An 18,984-nucleotide genomic window follows, 5' to 3' on the forward strand; every position below is an offset into this window, starting at 1 on the left:
TTACATCATCCCCATAACAATCACTCCCAACAACATTATTTTAATCATATCAGGAACTCTTATTTTCATCCCATCATTTGGTTTTACTTCTTCTTCTTCTTCTTTCTGTGTCTCTTTGCTTGAATCAGTAGTACATTTGGTAGGCTTGCACTTGCGCATCGAAGTCAACGTCACTGTCGACGTCACCGTTGACGTACTCGTTGTCGTACTCGTATGCAATGACGTACTCGTCACCCATGTATCTGTTGTCTTGACTAATGTACACTCTTCTGTTACTTTTCCTCCACCTATTGTCTTGGTTTCTGTAACAGTTTTCGTACCGGTCTTCTCATCAGCCTTGTCATCAGTCTTTGTTTCAGTCTTTGTTTCCGTCTTCGTTTCCGTCACCTTATTTGTTATTGTCTCTGTATGATGAGGCTTAATTTCTAATGGTTCCAGTTTACATAAAGTGTCTATATTTTCGCAAGCTTGTTTAGTATCTGGACAATCCTCTTTAAAACCGCAATCTAATTCTAAAGCTTTACATTCTTCTTTCAATTCCAAATACAATTCCAATGCTATCGTCGTTGCATCAAATGCTTTTACTTCTACTTCTGATACTCCTTCAGCTACATATTCTCTTTTAACGAGTCCAAGGCTTGGATTCTTCGTCTCACCTGTTGTGCCTGGTGTTCCATCTGGTGCTCCTGGTGTTACACCTGACGTGTTTGCCGTTCCGTCAGTTGATGGTGGCTGTGCTGGTGGTGGCCCTGGTGGTGCTGGTGGTGCTGATCCAGAATCACTGCCATTCTGCGCATTTGGAGTTACAGTTTGTCGAGGCTTCGATAGTAATAACTTAGCTTTCTCCGTAGATTCTTTTGCTACCTGTTTGAGCTCATCGTATTCTTTTTTCTTCTCTGTCAACTCTTTTTTCGCATTCTCCAGACCGGCTTTTAAAGTAGGACATCTCTTTTTTAGTTTTTCAACTAATTCTTTGCAAACATTTTGCTTATCTTTTTCACAATCACTAAGCAGAATTTTGAATGGTTGATTCTTTTTCAACTCAGTGCAATTCTTTCCTAATGCTTCTTTACATTTTTCTTCATTATTTAAATTTCCTTTCAACAGATGAGTCAAATCATCCTTCGCTTTCAACTTTTCAAAAGTATCCCTGCATTTTTCATCGAGTTTTTCACAGTTTTGATCATTGTTATTTTCTTTCAATTGATCCGGACAATTCTTCACAAGTTGGTGACAATGTCGGCCCCATGTTGTGCAGAGTTCTTCAAGTGCTGTTTCATTTCCATTTGCTCCTCCAATTTTTCCTACAATTCCTCCATTCTTGATGTTTTCTTTTAAATATTTACAATCTTGAGTTGTGTGGAATACCATATAACTACATGTTTCTTCTGGTAAAGCACATGAAACACTAAATGAATTCTTTCTCCTCCTATATAAAGTATTACATTTCTCATGCAATACCTTTGTACAGTTTCCCTGAGTCATTAACGAATCATCCTTTTTTTCTAAAAATACTTTTCTAAATCCCTCTGTAACCTTAAAGTATTCACAGCGTCTTTTCAATGTTATACACTTTTCTAAATTCAATAATGAATCACTACTAAGTTGATCACACTTCTCTCCCAATTCAACACAATCCTTTTCAAATGGAAAATCCCTTTGATCATCCAAAAGCGCACTTAACTCTTTGGATTGGAGAAAAATATCATTTGAAAGCCCATAACATAGTTCTTTAGGATAAAGACATTTTGAAAGGTATCTTTTATCTTCTTTAAGTTTTGTACAGTTTTCTACCACATATTTTTTACAATCTTTAGGATCGCTATAAAATCTTACATGACCAAGCTTTCCCTTCAATTCCTTTTGAAAGAACTTATTCAACATCCTGTCTTGTCCCTTTTTATAGCACGCTGCTCTTGCATTTTGACATGCTTCATCAATCTTATTATTACACACATTTTCTAAATAGAAACATTCCGACTCAAGTTCTGCACACTCTCCTTTTATAAAAAAGGTTGGAAGCTTTACCCACGATAAAAGATCTGATTTTTCATCTTCTTTAAATTTTGTAGACAACCCTTTCACATAAAGATTTAACTTGAGTTTTGTACATCTTTCTTTTACATCTAGTATTTTTTTGCATTTTTCTTGTTTATCAGCATCTTTGCATAACTCCATCAAATCAGTATTCAAATACTTAGAAGTTTCACATTTTCCTAACGCTTTACCGCATTTCTTCCCTGCATCATTCTCATCTCTGCTCAACAGTAGCAAGAGATCTTGCAGAAATTTTGTACCTGACTTCCTTGGTAGATCCACTCCTATTTTTCCAATAATAATCCCATGTTTTTCAGCTTTTTTATAGACATCATCAAACCCGATCCTTCTCAACAACGACGCCTTCGGCTTGACCGGACTAAAATCAGACTCCGGCGCTTTATATATGATTCCTTTTCCCTCGCATTGCTCCTTATCATCCTTACATTTTGTATTACCACACGCTTCTCCATAAAAATGACATTTCTCAAGTCTTTCATGACACTTTCCGTCTAATTCGTTCTTATTCAATTCTTTTTGTAAAGGCTGGCAAACATCCTTCAATTTGGTTTCCAGCGCTTTACACGTTTTAGTCGGATCAAGGCAGAAAGACATCAATTCGTCGCTTTCTCGGCTTAACACTGGGCAAACAGTATTCATCTTTCCTTTACATTCATTCACTTCTTTAGCATCCCCTCCGAGCGCCCTCAAAAGAAGCTCCTCTGCCACCTTTTTACGCTTCAATTCGTAACATCCTTCCCTCAACTTGACACAGTTCTCCTTAAGATTAGTTGGGTCTGCTTCCTCTAAAAGTATACATTTTTCTTCATGTTTTTTACAATCTTCATCTTGTATGTCATCTACCGATGCTTCAAGATCATCATTAAAAGTTTCCAATTCTTTTTTAACTTTGTCTTTCAGTTCTTGGCATTTTCCATCTCGTTTTTTATCATCACAAAGTCCTTTAACTTTTTCATCCACATTCTCTAGATTTTCATCTGCTTTCTTCAACTCTTCACAATATTTTTTAAGTTCATCTTTGCATCCGTTTTCATATTTCTCCTTCGCAATGAAAGCCAAAAGGTGTTCTTCCTTAATGTCATCTTGTACTCCTAATGCTTGCCTCTTAACCGGCCGTGCCATTGCCACCCCTTTGTAGGGAGTTTAAACTATTGTTTCTAAGTTGGATGTAGGGAAGTGAGTGAAAAGTTGTTTTGAAACGATTTTTTACAAGTTAGAGTTCTTATCATTAATCATAAACTTTAGCTCTTCTACGATAAGCTTAAACTTTACCAAATAAAGCTAAGTCGCTAATTAAAATGGCGGACTAAAATGATTAAAACTTCATTTCATTCATTTAGATTTCTATTATATATAAACAATGGATATATGCACATTTTCATTCTATTAACATTTTTTCATTCATTTTACATCATCCCCATAACAATCACTCCCAACAACATTATTTTAATCATATCAGGAACTCTTATTTTCATCCCATCATTTGGCTTTACTTCTTCTTCTTCTTCTTCTTCTTCTCCTTTCTGTGTCTCTTTGCTTGAATCAGTAGTACATTTGGTAGGCTTGCACCTGCGCATCGAGGTCGACGTGACTGTTGACGTCACTATCGACGTACTCGTCACCCATATATCCGTCGTCTGCAATAATGTACACGGTTCTGTTATTTTTTCATAAGGCTTATCTTTTAATGGTTCTATTTCTTTGCATAACGTGTCTATTTCTCCGCAAACTTCTTTAGAATTCGGACAATCCTCTCTAAAACCGCAATCTAGTTCTAAAGCTTTACATTCCTCTTTCAATTCCAAATACAGCTCCAATGCTATTGTCGTTGCATCAAATGCTTTTACCTCTGCTTCTGATACTTCTCCATCTACATATGCTCTTTTAACGAGTCCAAGTTTTGAAGGGCCCGTCGTTCCATCTGATGCGTTTGGCGTCCCACCAGTTGATGATGATGGTGGTAATGACTCTGGTGATGATGGTAACCCTTGTGATTGTGATGATGAGTCTGATGATGATGACCCTGCTGGTACTTGTTGTGGTGGTGATGACTCTTTTTCTGGTGCTGACGGTGGTTGTGATACTTCTTCAGAAGCACTGCCATTCTGCGCACTTGGCATTACAGTTTGTCTAGGTCTTGATAGCAATAAGCTAGCTTCCTTTGTAGATTTTTCTGCCTCCTGTTTGAGTTTATCGTATTCTTCTTTCTTGACCTTCAACTCTTTTTTCGCTTCCTCTAGATCGTCTTTTAAAGTAAGACATCTCTCTTTTACTTTTTTAACTAATTTCGCGCAAACAGTTCCCTTGGTATTAACATCACACTTATCAAGCAGAATTTTGAATGTTTCATTATTTTGCAACTCAGTGCAACGCTTTCCTAATGCTTCTTTACATTGATTACCGTTGCTTAAACTGCCTTTCAACAGATGACTCAGCTCCTCCTCCAATTCCAACTTTTTAAAAGTATCCCTGCATTTTTCATCGAGTTCTTCACAATTATAATCTGGTTTAATTTTATTTTTTTTCAAAGTACTTGGACAATTCTCCATAAATTGGTGACAATATGGGCCCCATGTTGTGCAGAGTTCTTCAACCAAGGTTTCATTTGCTTTTTCATTTACTTTTTCAATTTCTTCTTCAATTCTTTCTACAATTTGTTCAATTTCCATGTTGGCATTTAAATAAAAACAATCTTGTCTTGTATGGTGTACCATATATTTACATGTTTCTCCTGGCAAAGCACATGAAACCTTAAATGGATTCTTTCTCCTCCTAGATAAAGCTTCACATTTCTCATGCAACGCCTTCGTACAATTATCCTGAGTCATTAACGAATCATCTTTTCTTTTTAAAAATTCTTTTCTAAATCTCTTTGTAACGTTAAAAAATTCACAGCGTCTTTTCAATGTTTCACACTTTCCAGAATTCAAATATGAATCCCTATCAAGTTCATCACACTTCTCCCCCAATTCAAGACAATGTTTTTCTAATGGAGAATCTCTCTGACCATCCAAAAGCACACCTAACTCTCTTGATTGAACAACAATATTATCTGAAAGCGCATAACATAGTTCTTTAGGGTAAAGACATTTTGGAAGGTATCTTTTATCTTTAAGTTTTGCACAGTTTTCTACCACATATTCTTGGCATTTTTTAAGACTTTCACTATCAAATCTTAAATCACCAAGCTTCCCCTTTAGTTCCTTTTGAAAGAACCTATTCAACATCCTATCTTGTCCCATTTTATAGCACGCTGCTCGTACATTTTGACACGCTTGATCAATCTCATTATCTTTACACGCTGTTTCTAAATAAAAACATTCCGACTCAAGTTCTGTACACTCTCCCTTCGTAAATAATATTGGCAGCTCTCTCCAGAATAAAAGATCTGAATCAGCTTTTTCATCATATTCCGTAGACAACCCATTCAGATGAAGATTTAATTTGAGTTTTGTACATCTTTCTTTTACATCTAGCATTTTTTCGCATTTTTCTTGTTTCTTTCCATCATTGCATAACTTTTCCAATTCAGTATCCAAATACTTAGAATCATCACATTTTCCTAACGCTTTTTTGCACTTTTTATCTGGTTCCTTCTCTCGCTCATATCTGCTCAACACTAACAAGAGATCTTGGAGTAAATCATCACCAAACCTTCTTGGTAGATCCACTCCTGCTTTTCCAATAATAATCCCATGTTTTTCAGCTCTTTTATAAACATCTTCCAACCCAATCCTTGTCAACAACGACGGCTTCGGTTCGACAGGACTAGAATCGGATCCTGGAGCTTTATATGTAATATTTTTTTCCTTGCATTTCGTCTTATCCTCATCACACATTGGTTTATCACACGCTTCTCCGTAAAAATGGCATTTCTCAAGTCTTTCATGACACTTTTCCACTAATTCGCCATCTTTAAGTTTTTTTTTTAAAGACTCGCAAACTTTTTCTAATTTGTTTTTTAGATATGGACACGTGCTAGTTGGATTAAGACAAAAAGTCATCAACTCGTCGCTTTCTCGACTTAACACTGGGCAAACATCTTTCATCTTTCCTTTACATTCACCATCATCTTTAGCTTCCTTTCCGAGCGCCCTCAAAAGAAGCTCCTCTGCCACATTTTCACGCTTGAATATGTAACATCCTTCCCTCAAGTTGATAGAGTTCTCCTTAAGATTAGCTGGATCTGCATCCTCTAAAAGTATACATTTTTCTTCATATTTTTCACAATTTCCTTCATTTATGAAATTTTTCAATAAATTAAGTTCATTTTTAAAAGCTTCCAATTCTTTTTCAATCTTTGCTTTCGTATCTGTGCATTTTTGTTCTACATTATTACAAATTTCTTTAACTTTACTATGAACTTTATTTAATCCTTGATCTATAACCTTCAATTCTTCACAATATTCCTTAAGCTTTAGCTTGCATTTATTTTCATTTTTATAATCTTCTTTCAAAATATAAGCAATGATATCTTCATCCTCAACAACAAAATCCTTAAGCGGCGTATTTACTGCGCTTTCTTGAGAATCTCTAGTTTTCAAATGTGTGCTTTGATTGCCATAAGTAGGAACTATAAATAGTTAAAAATAAAAATAATCCAAAATATAATCACCAATTAAAATCAATATTCCTAGAACTATAATTTTATTAATTTTGGAAAAAAGCATTTCATATTATTTCAGGATCCCAATATATAGCATAAATATTAAAAATATGCTTCTAAATTGGGTCCTTTATTAAGCTTGATAGTTATTTCATGAAAAGGTTTTAAGATCAATCTCGCAGTTTCTATTAAACCCTAAAAAATTAGGAAAAACTATTAATAATAAAAATTATTACAAATATTGATTATAAATTTAAATGATTTTTCTTGTTTTTTTCTATATTTTTTCTCATCCCATTCAATTGTTTTTTATAAAATAATATATATATTAGATTTTATTTACCGACTTTTAACATTTATTTTAATTCATTTCGAACTTTTACTACTTTTAATACTATATTATTATTCTTAAATCCAGTATCTTTCTTATTTATAACTTTATTCAAATAATTAATTCTTAATTTTTTTCTTTAATCATTGCATTGTTTTCAATATTGATTTATAATCAATACTTCTGATCTTTAGTTTTAATTAAAGAATACTCGACTAATGATGTTTGACATGTACTTTTAGTTTAATTGAACACATTCTCTTCTCTATTTTTTCTTATATTACTTTAATTTTCCAGAAATGCTTATTTTTTCTGACTGCTTTCTAAAGCTTAGATTAATAAAAGACCCAAAATACCATCAGAAAATCCCTGGTAATTTTCTACATCTCTTCTATGTTTAAGATATTAATAAAGGGTTATCAGATTCTTTTATTCCTTTATTCTATGTTGTTATCTCTCCATCTAATGCAATACCATTAGATAAGATTCCTTAACAAAGAATTAGCTTCAATTCTTCTCTTTCAAGATAAATAATTGCCATATAACTAGTACTTTATAAATAAAGTTCATATTTAGTTAAAATATACCCAAAAGGCCCTGATCCAATGATTACCACTTTTTTTATCAGAAAAAAACCTCTATAAAATATACTAATAAATATAATACATTTGAGTACATTCTTCTTTGAAAATAATTCAAGAAAATAGAATATGCTAACTGATTAAGCACTTTTCTAAGCAATTCTAGCTTCTCTATATTTTTAATGTTAAGATATAATATCAGAGTAAGTTGGAGCAAGAAAGCATAAGGTGGATGATAGGTCAAGTAATATATACATAAATATATTAAAAAAATATATACATAAATATATTAGAAAAATATATACATAAATATATTAGAAAAATATATACATAAATATATTAGAAAAATATATACATAAATAGAATTAAAATTAATTATTTAAATATGAAGAGTATGTTGTTCATGCAGATCAAAATCAGCAGTATCATTAATATTGAATGAATTAACGGTTTTTTTTCAACATAGCAGCTTTTTCGATTTCTTAAGATATATTTGGATCAGAATCATCATTAAGTGCTTCAATTATAGAAAGTCTATCGCTGAGATGTCCGTTTTCTTAAAAATCCTATAGGTTAAAAAGAGTAACCCAAAAATAAGAAAAAGAATAACAATAATATCATTTGAAGTAACAAATGCCTTTTTTCGAAGAATGAAAGATGAGAAGCACTTGATCCAGTAAAAGTACCCTCAGTAGGAGACGGCCGTGTAGAGGTTTTTGTAGTAGATGAAGCTTTTCGAGTGGTTGATGTTTTAGTTTTGCTTGAAGTCGTAGATGTAGATGAAGTTATTGATGTTGGTTTTTGTTCCGGTTGTGGTGCAGGTGCAGGTGGCTCTGGTTGTGGCTCCGGTTGTGGTGTAGGCGGTAGCGATGCAGATGGTGATTCCGATGTAAAACATACAGGTGACAAAAGCGTAGTATTTGGTTCCGGTGGAGGCATAGTAGTTGGATATCTAGTTATAAAAGGGTATGAAAGAACTGGTACTTTATTTGGATCACAGGACTCTCCAAAAAAATGAAGTTGCCAATCATAAACTTGATCATCTAGATTCCGATCGCCTTGATCTTCAACATCGATAGTCCAGTTACCTACAATGGATTCTCCCCTAAAAAATCATTAGTGATTATTTTATAAAATGAAACAAAATACCAATGCTTTACAGTTATAAAAGTCCAATCAACACGACCACGAAACTTACTATTACCACGTCTATGTGCTAATTGTGAAGTAATTCCAGAAGGACTGGTAATATTAAACTCCAGATGACCTATAAATTTGTGCGTATAACGAAATGAAACACCAACATATTCCAAACTTTTAAAGTTATAATGCGTAGGATATCCACCATGAATATAAAAACTGCTCGTGATACGTCCATTGCTTTCAGAAAACTTCTTATCAATTTTTATTATTGGAATTGAAAACTTTGTCTGAGGATTTAATTTTTGAAATGTTTCTGCTTGTTGAACCATTGCATATGCATCTAGCTTTCCAAAGCCAAAATTATTATGATAATAACGTCCAGAAGGAAGTTTCTCCCATGTATAATGTTCTGTACTAAATGGAAGAGCTGTTTTAACAATCAAAGCTTGAACATCACGCCATGTAAGATCGGATCTAATTTTTTAGTCAAATAATTTTAATGATATTCTTACCGTGCTGAAAGAAGAAGAGCAATAACACCTGAAGCAATCGCTGTAGAAGCAGAAGTTCCAGAATGATCAGCAGTGCATCCATTCTTACCAACATCCGTAGTATACTAAGACGATAAATTTATTATAAAAATAAAAGAAAAAATTACAATAGGTCCATTTTTTCCACCAGAATATGTAGCAGCCAAAATACAAGAACATGACTCTGAATAATATAATCTTTTATCATTTGCATCTATAGCAGCGATAGTAATAGTATATGGACTATTTGCATATTCATCGTAATTACAATCATCATAATCTCCACCTTTTCCAGTTCCAAAAACATATAGAGAACCAAGGCCATTCCTTCCTTTATTTATCCCTTCAATAATTGCAGAATAAGTAGAACGAGAAATTTTTTGAAATAAATTTCCTTTATCAGAAGCCCCCCAGGTACAAGCATAAATATGATTAAGATCAAATTTATAAGTAAGAGCATTTGCTTCTTTCGAAGACGCAATAGAGAAAAATTTTAATCCTTAACAATATTAGATTGGTACCAATCAAGGAAAAATACCTGAAACATTAGATTCATACGCAACACCAAGCCCACAAAAATCATTCCTGGCGGCTGCCACTTGTCCTGCATATCTAGTACCACGCGTGTAAAAAGGAAATGTAGGTTTTGGGTCGGAATCGTTAGAATTAAAATCATATGAACCCTCAGAATTCTGAAAAGAGTTAAAATAGTGATTTTATAATAGTTTTTCAAACATAATTTGGAGCCAAATCCAGGTTACGATAATCTAAGCCATCATGTACAATGGCAACTGTTACACCTTTTCCCCTTATCCCTAAAATCATTAAAAGGCAATCAACAACACAAATATCAAACCTTGTAACCATACACCTGTAACATTTATATCTACACCAGGGTCTTTCGTATTGAACTAATTAAAAAATTAGATTTTAAAAAAAAAAAAAAAGAATAAACTATACCAAATACCATTGTTTATCAAAATAAGGGTCCTTTATATCTAATTTTTTTTTAATTTCATTTAACCTCTCTTTTGAATCTTCCGTCGATTTTTTCGCCTGATCTACCGTCGGATCTTTTACAACATTATTGACAATTTCTTCATCATTATAAAGATCTTGGTTATCAAAATATATATCGTCTCTTATCAGACCCCTGTTTACTCGCTTGACCAACTTTTGTTTCTCATAATAAAAAAGCTTGTCACTATTAAACCCATCTATTGCATTTCTTCCCTTTTCTAAACCAAAATAATTCTCAATTTTTTCTTTAATTTCGTCTTCTAAAACACCCTTTTCTATAGAAAATATATGCTGGTTATCCAGATATTCTAGTTTCATATAATGTTTAAATCCTAACGCCCGCGAAAACTCCTCAATATCAACATCTTCTGAGAAATGAAAATGATAATAATCATTATTCTCAAAGTCTACTGGCTTCCTTTCACATCTTACTCTAACTAAATAGATCCAGTATAGGAGAAGAGTAAGGAATATCTTGAAAATCATGATGAAATGTTAAGAAAAAAGTATTTATCTTAACTTTTTAATTAGAAATTCTTAACTTTTTAGTTAGAAATTCTTAAATTTTTTAAAGTTTAACTTTAGCATTAAAAATATTTAATCAGATTATTAAACCCTAACCCTATCTTCAAGAAGACCTCTAATCTTTGCCCTCTTGTTTTTGCTAATAAAAGATTAATTTATTTTCATTTAATTTATTATCTTTAATAACACCCTTTATAATTTTTTCTCTCCTTTTATTAATAAAAAATCAATGTTTCCATTGACCCTATTATTTTTAATAAAACATTCTTTAAACTTTGATCTGATCTACTGTTTTTAACAAAATTTTTTTAATTTCATTTTAACTTATTATTTTTAAATAAAAATTGATCTGATTTTACTTTTAATAAAAACATCTTTAAATTCTGGTCTTTTGTTCTAATTAATGAAAAATCAATTCAACATTATCCAATTTGTTACTTTTAATAAAAATACTTTTAAATTGAACCATCCTTTTAATCTCCAATCAAACTCCTTCCAATTTACTCTTATCAAATCTCCACTAGCCTCTCCCTAACGACAGACTAATTTCCGATAAACAAATTTATTAATTTTTTTAAGATAATCATAAAGTTTAGTTGTTTTTTTGCAATAAACTTACAGTTTATTAATTCTTTTATAATGATCTTTGATTTTATTAGTTTTTTTTTGATAAACAATAGATTTTATTAATTCTTTTGCAATAAACTTAGACTTTGCTGGTTTTTTTAGGGTAAGCAATAGATTTTGTTAATTTTTTCATCATAAAGTTTACTAGCTTTTTAAAAATAAACAATATAGCTCACTTATTCTTCTACGATAAACTTAAACTCATTCTTATCATAATCATAAACTTTACTAGCTTTGCGATAAGCTTAAACTTTACCCTATAAAGCATAGTCTTGGAGTAAGATTGTCTGATAAAATAATTAAAACTTCATTTTTCAATTCTTCATTAAAAATTTATGTATTATTCTTCAAAATTTCATATGCTATATACAAATAATAGATATATACAAAAAATCTTTCATACATTTTTGATTATTCGCTAATATATCACTTTCTTCTTTCAAAAACACATGTTTCAGTTCTTTTGTAACTTTAAAATATTCATAGCGCTCTTTCAATGTAACGCATTTCTCATTATTTAATCCTAAATCTTTCAAAATACCTTCACAATTCTCTTTCAATTCAACACAGTCCTTTTCTTTAGGATAATCCTGTACCGCATTCAAAACTTGTTCTAGATCTTTTAATTGAGTCAAAATATTTTTTTCAAGTCTAAGACATATCTCCTTTGGCAGAAGACATCTGAAAAAAATCTCAATATTATTATTTTCAAGTGTAGCACACTTTTCTAATACTATTCTTTGACATTCCTTAAACTTTTTATCATTCGATTTTAATTTATTAATTTCCTACCTTTTTTCCTGGAAATCATTAGATTCAGTAATACCAGTGCCAATAGCTCTAAGAATAACTTTGTTTCTCTTTTTTTCTTGCTCGTATAGATAATATAATTTTTTAAAGTAATTGAAGTAGTCTGAATACCATGAATTTTTGTAAATTCTAAAAACAAACATTTTTGTATGTGTTCATTACAATCTTTACAAGTGATACTAGTATTCATAAATAGATATATATAATTACAAAGATCGTCCACTTTTCCATGAATCTTCAGTTCTGGGTTTTTGCATTTTTGTTCTATATTACCAGAAATTTCTTTAACTTTGCTATAAACTTCATTTAATTCTGAATCTATATCTCTCAATTCTTCACAATATTCTTTAAATTTTTCTTTACAAGTATCATCATCATCATGATCTTCTTTCAAAATATAAGCAAGGATTTCTTCTTCCCTGACAATAATTTCTAATAAACCTTTAAAAAATTAGGAAAAACTATTAAAAATAAAAATCATTACAAATCTTAATTATAAATTTAAATGATCTTTTTTGCTTTTTTCTATATTCCTTTTCATACCATTCAATTGTTTTTTATAAAATAATATATATATTAGATTTTATTTACTGACTTTTAACATTTATTTCAATTCATTCAAAACTTTTATTACTTTTAATACTATATCATTATTCTTAAATCCAGAGTCTTCCCTATTTTTAACTTCATTCAAATAACTAATTCTTAATTTTTTTCTTTAATCACTGCATTGTTTTCAATATTGATTTATAATCAATCCTTTTTTGATCCTTATTTTTAATCAAAAAATACTTGATTAATGATATTTGACATGCATTTTTGGTTCCATTAAACACATTCTTCTCTCTATTTTCGCTTATACTACTTTAAATTGCAGAAAAAATATATAAAAAATGTGCTTTTCATCAATTATACATCATACAGAAAGAGGAAAACAATATCCAGTTGCCAAAATAAACAGTAACCATAGGAGAAATATTATCCTCAAACATTAACTTTACCACAATATAATAAAAACTAATGAAAAGTCCAAGATTTTGCCCTGACCTTAATACTGATCCTGAGCTTAAGCTTAATCTATCTACAATTTATTGTTATATAAATTACAATGAATTAAAATTATTAAAGAAAGACTTTGTTGAATGACATTTTAAACTCATACAAGATGAGCATGGCAGTTCAAGTTGTGTACTACTTTTTCTCCCATTAGTTAAATGATTTTTAAGTATATCAGCCATCCCTTTAATAAAAGTCGAGTTATCATTTAAACTCTCGACTCGTTTTACACCGTTAAACCCAGATTTCTTAGCATCGGCAATATATTTAAGATCTAACTCTAAAAAATGAATATATATGAAAATTTATGATAATACCATTATCTTACCAAACAATGTTTCAATATGATCACTAACAAATGAAATAGGTACTAAAATGATATTTTGTTTGCCCATTCTCGTAAAACCCGTTATTACATGATTTGTTTGAGGGCCTAACCATGTTGATGGTCCAATTTGAGATTGCCAAACAAGTCTATAAGGATTAGAAAAATTCAGTTTTTCCATAACAGCATAAACGGTTGCTGCAACTTCTAGTGGATATGGATCTCCACGGTTCACAATACTAGTTAATAAATTAATAATATTTTTTGCTATTAACATAAGATTACCTCATTGGTAAAGAATGAGCAGTAAATAATATAATTACATTATTTCTATCATTTTCTGGATATGTTTTTAATGTTTCTATAATATTATTTTTAAAAGCATTAATAAGTCCATCATGTGTTGGCCAACGATCTACAACACTCCAATTAATTTGATCGTGTATATTAAGTCTTTGAATCTGATTATATAATTCATTAAGACTAGACCCTGTAGTAGAACATGAATATTGAGGGTAAAGTGTAAAGGCCACCGCATTAGTTATATTATTATTTAACATTTCCAATAACACTGATTCTGTTAATGGATCTGAGTATCGAAATGCAATATAAGGTTTATGAGGAGCTAATAATATTAGTATATTTTGATAAAGTATACTCTTTTTTAATTTTTAAGATTTATAAAAAATCATACCTGTTTTTGGGCATGTTTTATCAAGAATTTTACAAACTTCCTCTGCTTGAAGTCTGCTCCATCTATAAATTGGACTCTTCCCTCCAATCTTTTTATAATAATTTAATACTTTAGGCGTCCTTAATTTTGCAATTAAAGATCCAAGCCATTTTTGCATTGATCCAAGTGGAATTAAGTCACTATCTGTAAAAATTCTAAATAAAAAATTTTTAACTTCTGAAAGTTCTGATGGACCACCCATATTTAGAAAAACTATCCCCTAATTAGTTTTGTTAGATTAAAATATGGAAAAATTTAAGTTTGATAAGAATTTACCGTAGGGCCATTAGATTTTTTTATTTTTGTTGTAAAGTTCATAGAAAAAAGTAAGGGTTTCGAAAGTAATCTCTGATTATACGGTATATTTTTTAGACAGTTTCTCATAATTCTTGGGGAATTAATTATATTTTCTTTCCAATTTTTTTCAGATCTAAATATAAAATTTTAGATTACGATGAATTTTTAATAATTTTAGATAAGAATAATCATCAAATATAATGATTATTTACATTAAAACACTATTACAAAATTATAAAATGGAATGAAAAATGTAGTTTAAAAAATAGTTCGTTTTTTATATAATTTTTGAAAATCAAAAATATTTAATTTTTAAATTAGTATTAGTAATTAACATTATTGAATCGTGTATGAATAATTAAGATACAATTTTTTATGTTAAATATCATTCATTTTGATCAATGCAAACTATTTTTTGTTATTTATTATTGCATATTTAAGTTTATGAAATTCTATAATATCCTTTCGATTTCTATTTTTCATTAAATAACATACAGGTATGTTATTTTAATGAAAAGATTTTTTAAGGTATAGTATTCTAAAAATATTCATAAGTTTTTAAATATGTTGAATGTTTGGTTTTTTTTTTTGTATTTTTAACTAAATTATAATAAATATTCTTTAAATCCTTTTTAGCTGTAAATGAAACATATAAAATTTTACTATTATATATAAAATGTTTAAATGAAATCTCATTTAATTATTTTAAACTTATTTTATATAATAAAATATTATTAGATTTAATATAGAAAAATATATAATTTTTTCCCATAAAGAAATTATAATAACATAATATAAATTATGAGCTATAACTTCATTAAAAAAGACAAAAACTTCTATAAACAAAATACGTATTTTATAACCCAATCTATCCATTTTTAAAAGTTGAGAAATTATATATTTATAAATTTAAAATGCAGATGTAATATATTAATCTTCAGCAAATTCTTAATTTCCTTTAGTGCTTTCATTTTCGTATTGATCAGCTTCAAGAACATTGTCTTCATTATCAGAAAGAGAATCGTCTTGATCCCATTTATTAAATCTTTTATTAATTTTACCAGTCAAGGAACATGATATTCTCGAATTTATAGAATTTTCTTCATTATTAGAATTTAGTGGTTGGCACTTCTCGTCAAATTTATTTGTTAATGAGTTTTCAGAAATATGCTTCAACTTTTTTAGCGCTGCTAATTTTACTGCATTCTTTACATCATCGATTATTATTTCACTTTTTTCTAAAAATTCATTATCCTCAAATTTTATTCTCTTAGAAAGAGGCTCAGCGTTAATAATTGCTTCAAGCTTTTGTTTTCGTTCTGCTAAAATTTCACGTTTTCGTATAGGTGCTGTTTTTAAATATTTAACCAATCTATAATATTAAAAAAAGATAACCTTTAAAGAATTAAACATACGCTTTCGCTTCATTTATAGTCCGTATTCTCCTTCCATTTAGATCTCTACAACTTGATTTATTTTCCTCTTCACCACGCTTTTTTCGACTACTCATTCGACCACCTGCAGCACGAAGTTGAGATCCAAATCCACCTTTTCCTCCAAAAACCTTTGGAACATATCTTAACATGCATACTCTCGCATTATTTGAATATTCATAGCGATCTAATAAAGATGCCAAAGTATCTTCAGGATAAAGTAATTTTCCAGAAAGATGTGATAATAAATAATTTCCAGGTGGAAAAAGTCCTGACAAATAATTCTCAACATCCTTTATAGTTGATGCATATGGAAGGATGAACGATATTGTCTTAAATGGGGAAAAAGTTGACACAATAGTATTAATCATTTTTATGTAGTATTTGTAATTTTTATCGTTAAAGATAAAATTTAAAATTTAGTATTAATGCAATATTTCAAATATTTATAAAATAAAATATAAAAAACAAATCAGTATAGATTACATTACTTTAGCTTTTATGTTTTTGTTAATTTAAATATGTAAAATTATCGAAAGAAATGATTTACTCAATGCTAAGTAAAGCAAGATTAACAGCTTTTGTGAGCTTTTTTAATACTTTTTTGTGAAGCATAGTCTTATTCATTTGAGAAAAAGTATTTGAAATAACTTTTGCAATTGCTGCTTTTGCAAGATTAGTTTCTTTGTTATGCTCATCTCCTGTTAAAGTATCAAAATATGCTAAAGAAAATGAGAAAATGCATTTAACTGTATTTATAAATATCAGAAGATCTAAGAGCTATTAAACGCTCGAGAGCCAATTGATAGTCAGTCAAAATAGAAAGAAAGGATGAAATGTTATTCTTTTGCAATTATTAAAGTATAAAAAAAAGAGAATACCTTTAATGTTTCTGCATCACAAAGATATTTCGGATCATCATCTAGTGCTAAAAAGTCTCCGAGTAAAGTTTTAAATTTATAATCATCTGCATTTCTATAAATTTATCAGTGTTTAATATGTTATAAATAAAACACCTTTACCTATCTTCTTTGGCTTTTTTTATAGCACATCTCATCCTTTCAAGCGCATCATTTTGCAAAGAATTAAAGTTTTCTATGTATATTTTGGCCGAAACTTTATAAGTAGATTGTGCTTCCTCTGTTATTAACAAAATCAGAAATATTTTAACCATCTACCAGATATTTCAAATGTAGCATGACTAATGATATCTTAATTAATAATAGCGTTTTTCTAAAAAATAATTAACTTTACGTTTCTTCATGATCATTATTAGCATTTTCAGGTAATAAAGATGGGTATTTTTCCGATTCAATGCGTCTTCTTTTTACTAAAACATTCCTTTAGAATAATTTTGGTTCATTAAGATATTTGAACAGACCATAATCTCTTTTATCGCATTGTATGCGTTTCTTCATAGTTTTCATGGTCTCGGCAAAAGGCTGTTGGGAAAATATATTCTTTTTCTTAGATTTTAAAACATATAATTATACAAATAATAACTATTTTATTTACTATTTTAAAACTATTATTTCTTAGAAATAATGGATATATAGATATAGTCAGCATTTCTAATTTTATAACAAAAACTCGATATTCGGTTAAGAAAAAATGTTCAGTTTTTCACGTTTTATAATATAATTAGAAGTTAATAAGTTACTCCGTTTTATAAATGTTTTTGATTAAGATCAATTTTGCTGTAAATATAGCTTTTTTCTATAACCAGCCAAATATTAAAAATACATAAAATGTACTGTTTTGTTGGTATTCTGGAAGGGTAATTAAGTTTTATACGTAAAAATAATTGTTTTCTTTTGATTATAATATCGAATTTTCCATATCTTTTTAAAAATTGAAAGGTACATTGCTTTGAACGGAATATATATTTCGAGGGCGAGTTAAAACAAAATATAAAATATTAATCCATTAAGGATTGAATGGATTAATATCTCAAGAAAATAAATTGTAAAGAAGGGTAAGAAACATATATATATGATTTGCAATGATATTTAAGGAAGTCTATTGATTCAGAACTAATATTGGTAGGTGAATATCTCTGTTGTGATGATTAAATCGACAGCTTATTAGAGAATAATAGAAACTTTTGTATTAAATATAGCCAGTATCATTTAGCTCTGTGCCGCATAAAGGTGTTTTAGTTATTATTTTTCAAGTAAATATGAATAGGGAATTAATGAAGTTTAGTTTTCAAAATACGTCTAGTGCCGATTTAAAAATAGGTGATTAAGAATGAAAGAATCTCTACCTGAAAGTCTTCAGACGGAACCTGGATATAAGAATAAAACCATTACATTAATGCTTTGTCCAGATTCTATTCTTCTTCCTATGTCGAACCGTACGAAAGAAATGCGAAAAATTATGGCACATAATTCAGTCTTTTTTTCTAATATTCTTTCCAATTTGTCAAAAGATATTCGTGAAAATTTGGAAACTTTATGGACAGCGGTAGATAGGGATTGCATGGACGATCTTCAATGGTTACGAAATGTTAAGCAAATCTTAACTAAATTAGCTGAAGATGAATATTTTTGGAAAAAATGGTGTTATATTGTTGGATGTGACGAAAATAGTTTTCGTGATTACTGCCTTAGGACATTGCAAAATAATAATAATAATAATAATACTTTAATGAGCAAAGAAGACGTTAGTTCTACGTTTTTACATTCAGTCAAAACTAAATTTGTTGATGGAATTATACTTAAAAGGGAATAACACGTTTAATAGTGTTAACTACTTAATAAAGAATAATGATACCTTATTAATGAATTTTGCTAATGATTTATATTATAATTGATTTGTTTAGGCTTTGTAAATAAATATTCTCAGCAATTAATTGGCATCTTGCTTAAGTTTGTTTCATATTTTCATAATATGTTAAAGAGCTTAAG

General features: G+C 29.6%; 8 protein-coding genes across 8 annotated transcripts; 1 reads left to right on the forward strand and 7 right to left on the reverse strand.

Annotated features, from left to right (window-relative positions):
• On the reverse strand, window positions 1–3,180 carry T552_00292 (hypothetical protein; the record flags this gene model as incomplete). Its single annotated transcript, XM_018368907.1, has 1 exon — window positions 1–3,180. The coding sequence occupies one exon, from the start codon at window positions 3,178–3,180 to the stop codon at window positions 1–3; it is 3,180 nt and encodes a 1,059-aa protein (XP_018227171.1).
• A 284-nt stretch (window positions 3,181–3,464) lies between these two features.
• Window positions 3,465–6,800, reverse strand: T552_00293 (hypothetical protein; the record flags this gene model as incomplete). Its single annotated transcript, XM_018368908.1, has 2 exons — window positions 6,674–6,800; window positions 3,465–6,631 (listed from the first exon to the last, which is right to left on the reverse strand). The coding sequence occupies exons 1-2, from the start codon at window positions 6,726–6,728 to the stop codon at window positions 3,465–3,467; spliced, it is 3,222 nt and encodes a 1,073-aa protein (XP_018227172.1). The 5' UTR covers window positions 6,729–6,800.
• A 1,256-nt stretch (window positions 6,801–8,056) lies between these two features.
• T552_00294 (hypothetical protein) lies at window positions 8,057–10,786 on the reverse strand. Its single transcript, XM_018368909.1, has 8 exons — window positions 10,210–10,786; window positions 10,106–10,160; window positions 9,985–10,064; window positions 9,788–9,941; window positions 9,378–9,748; window positions 9,232–9,335; window positions 8,726–9,193; window positions 8,057–8,681 (listed from the first exon to the last, which is right to left on the reverse strand). Exons 1-8 carry the CDS (start codon window positions 10,753–10,755, stop codon window positions 8,150–8,152), a joined length of 2,310 nt encoding a protein of 769 aa, XP_018227173.1. The 5' UTR covers window positions 10,756–10,786; the 3' UTR covers window positions 8,057–8,149.
• A 953-nt stretch (window positions 10,787–11,739) lies between these two features.
• On the reverse strand, window positions 11,740–12,835 carry T552_00295 (hypothetical protein; the record flags this gene model as incomplete). Its single annotated transcript, XM_018368910.1, has 3 exons — window positions 11,740–12,170; window positions 12,248–12,672; window positions 12,823–12,835. The coding sequence occupies 3 exons, from the start codon at window positions 12,833–12,835 to the stop codon at window positions 11,784–11,786; spliced, it is 825 nt and encodes a 274-aa protein (XP_018227174.1). The 3' UTR covers window positions 11,740–11,783.
• Window positions 12,836–13,289: 454 nt separating this feature from the next.
• On the reverse strand, window positions 13,290–14,649 carry T552_00296 (ferrochelatase). The gene is made up of 5 exons (XM_018368911.1): window positions 14,622–14,649; window positions 14,307–14,565; window positions 13,898–14,237; window positions 13,616–13,851; window positions 13,290–13,567 (listed from the first exon to the last, which is right to left on the reverse strand). The coding sequence occupies exons 2-5, from the start codon at window positions 14,545–14,547 to the stop codon at window positions 13,335–13,337; spliced, it is 1,050 nt and encodes a 349-aa protein (XP_018227175.1). The 5' UTR covers window positions 14,548–14,565; window positions 14,622–14,649; the 3' UTR covers window positions 13,290–13,334.
• A 900-nt stretch (window positions 14,650–15,549) lies between these two features.
• Window positions 15,550–16,480, reverse strand: T552_00297 (hypothetical protein). The gene is made up of 2 exons (XM_018368912.1): window positions 16,058–16,480; window positions 15,550–16,014 (listed from the first exon to the last, which is right to left on the reverse strand). The coding sequence occupies exons 1-2, from the start codon at window positions 16,444–16,446 to the stop codon at window positions 15,591–15,593; spliced, it is 813 nt and encodes a 270-aa protein (XP_018227176.1). The 5' UTR covers window positions 16,447–16,480; the 3' UTR covers window positions 15,550–15,590.
• Window positions 16,481–16,575: 95 nt separating this feature from the next.
• On the reverse strand, window positions 16,576–17,542 carry T552_00298 (hypothetical protein). The gene is made up of 7 exons (XM_018368913.1): window positions 17,457–17,542; window positions 17,330–17,405; window positions 17,254–17,276; window positions 17,098–17,209; window positions 16,957–17,050; window positions 16,826–16,919; window positions 16,576–16,776 (listed from the first exon to the last, which is right to left on the reverse strand). The coding sequence occupies exons 1-7, from the start codon at window positions 17,500–17,502 to the stop codon at window positions 16,622–16,624; spliced, it is 600 nt and encodes a 199-aa protein (XP_018227177.1). The 5' UTR covers window positions 17,503–17,542; the 3' UTR covers window positions 16,576–16,621.
• A 737-nt stretch (window positions 17,543–18,279) lies between these two features.
• T552_00299 (hypothetical protein) lies at window positions 18,280–18,851 on the forward strand. The gene has a single exon (XM_018368914.1). The coding sequence runs from the start codon at window positions 18,326–18,328 to the stop codon at window positions 18,806–18,808; it is 483 nt and encodes a 160-aa protein (XP_018227178.1). The 5' UTR covers window positions 18,280–18,325; the 3' UTR covers window positions 18,809–18,851.
• Window positions 18,852–18,984: the final 133 nt, after the last annotated feature.

Source organism: Pneumocystis carinii, assembly GCF_001477545.1.
Source record: "Pneumocystis carinii B80 chromosome Unknown supercont1.2, whole genome shotgun sequence".
Classification (NCBI taxonomy): Eukaryota; Fungi; Ascomycota; class Pneumocystomycetes; order Pneumocystales; family Pneumocystaceae; genus Pneumocystis; species Pneumocystis carinii.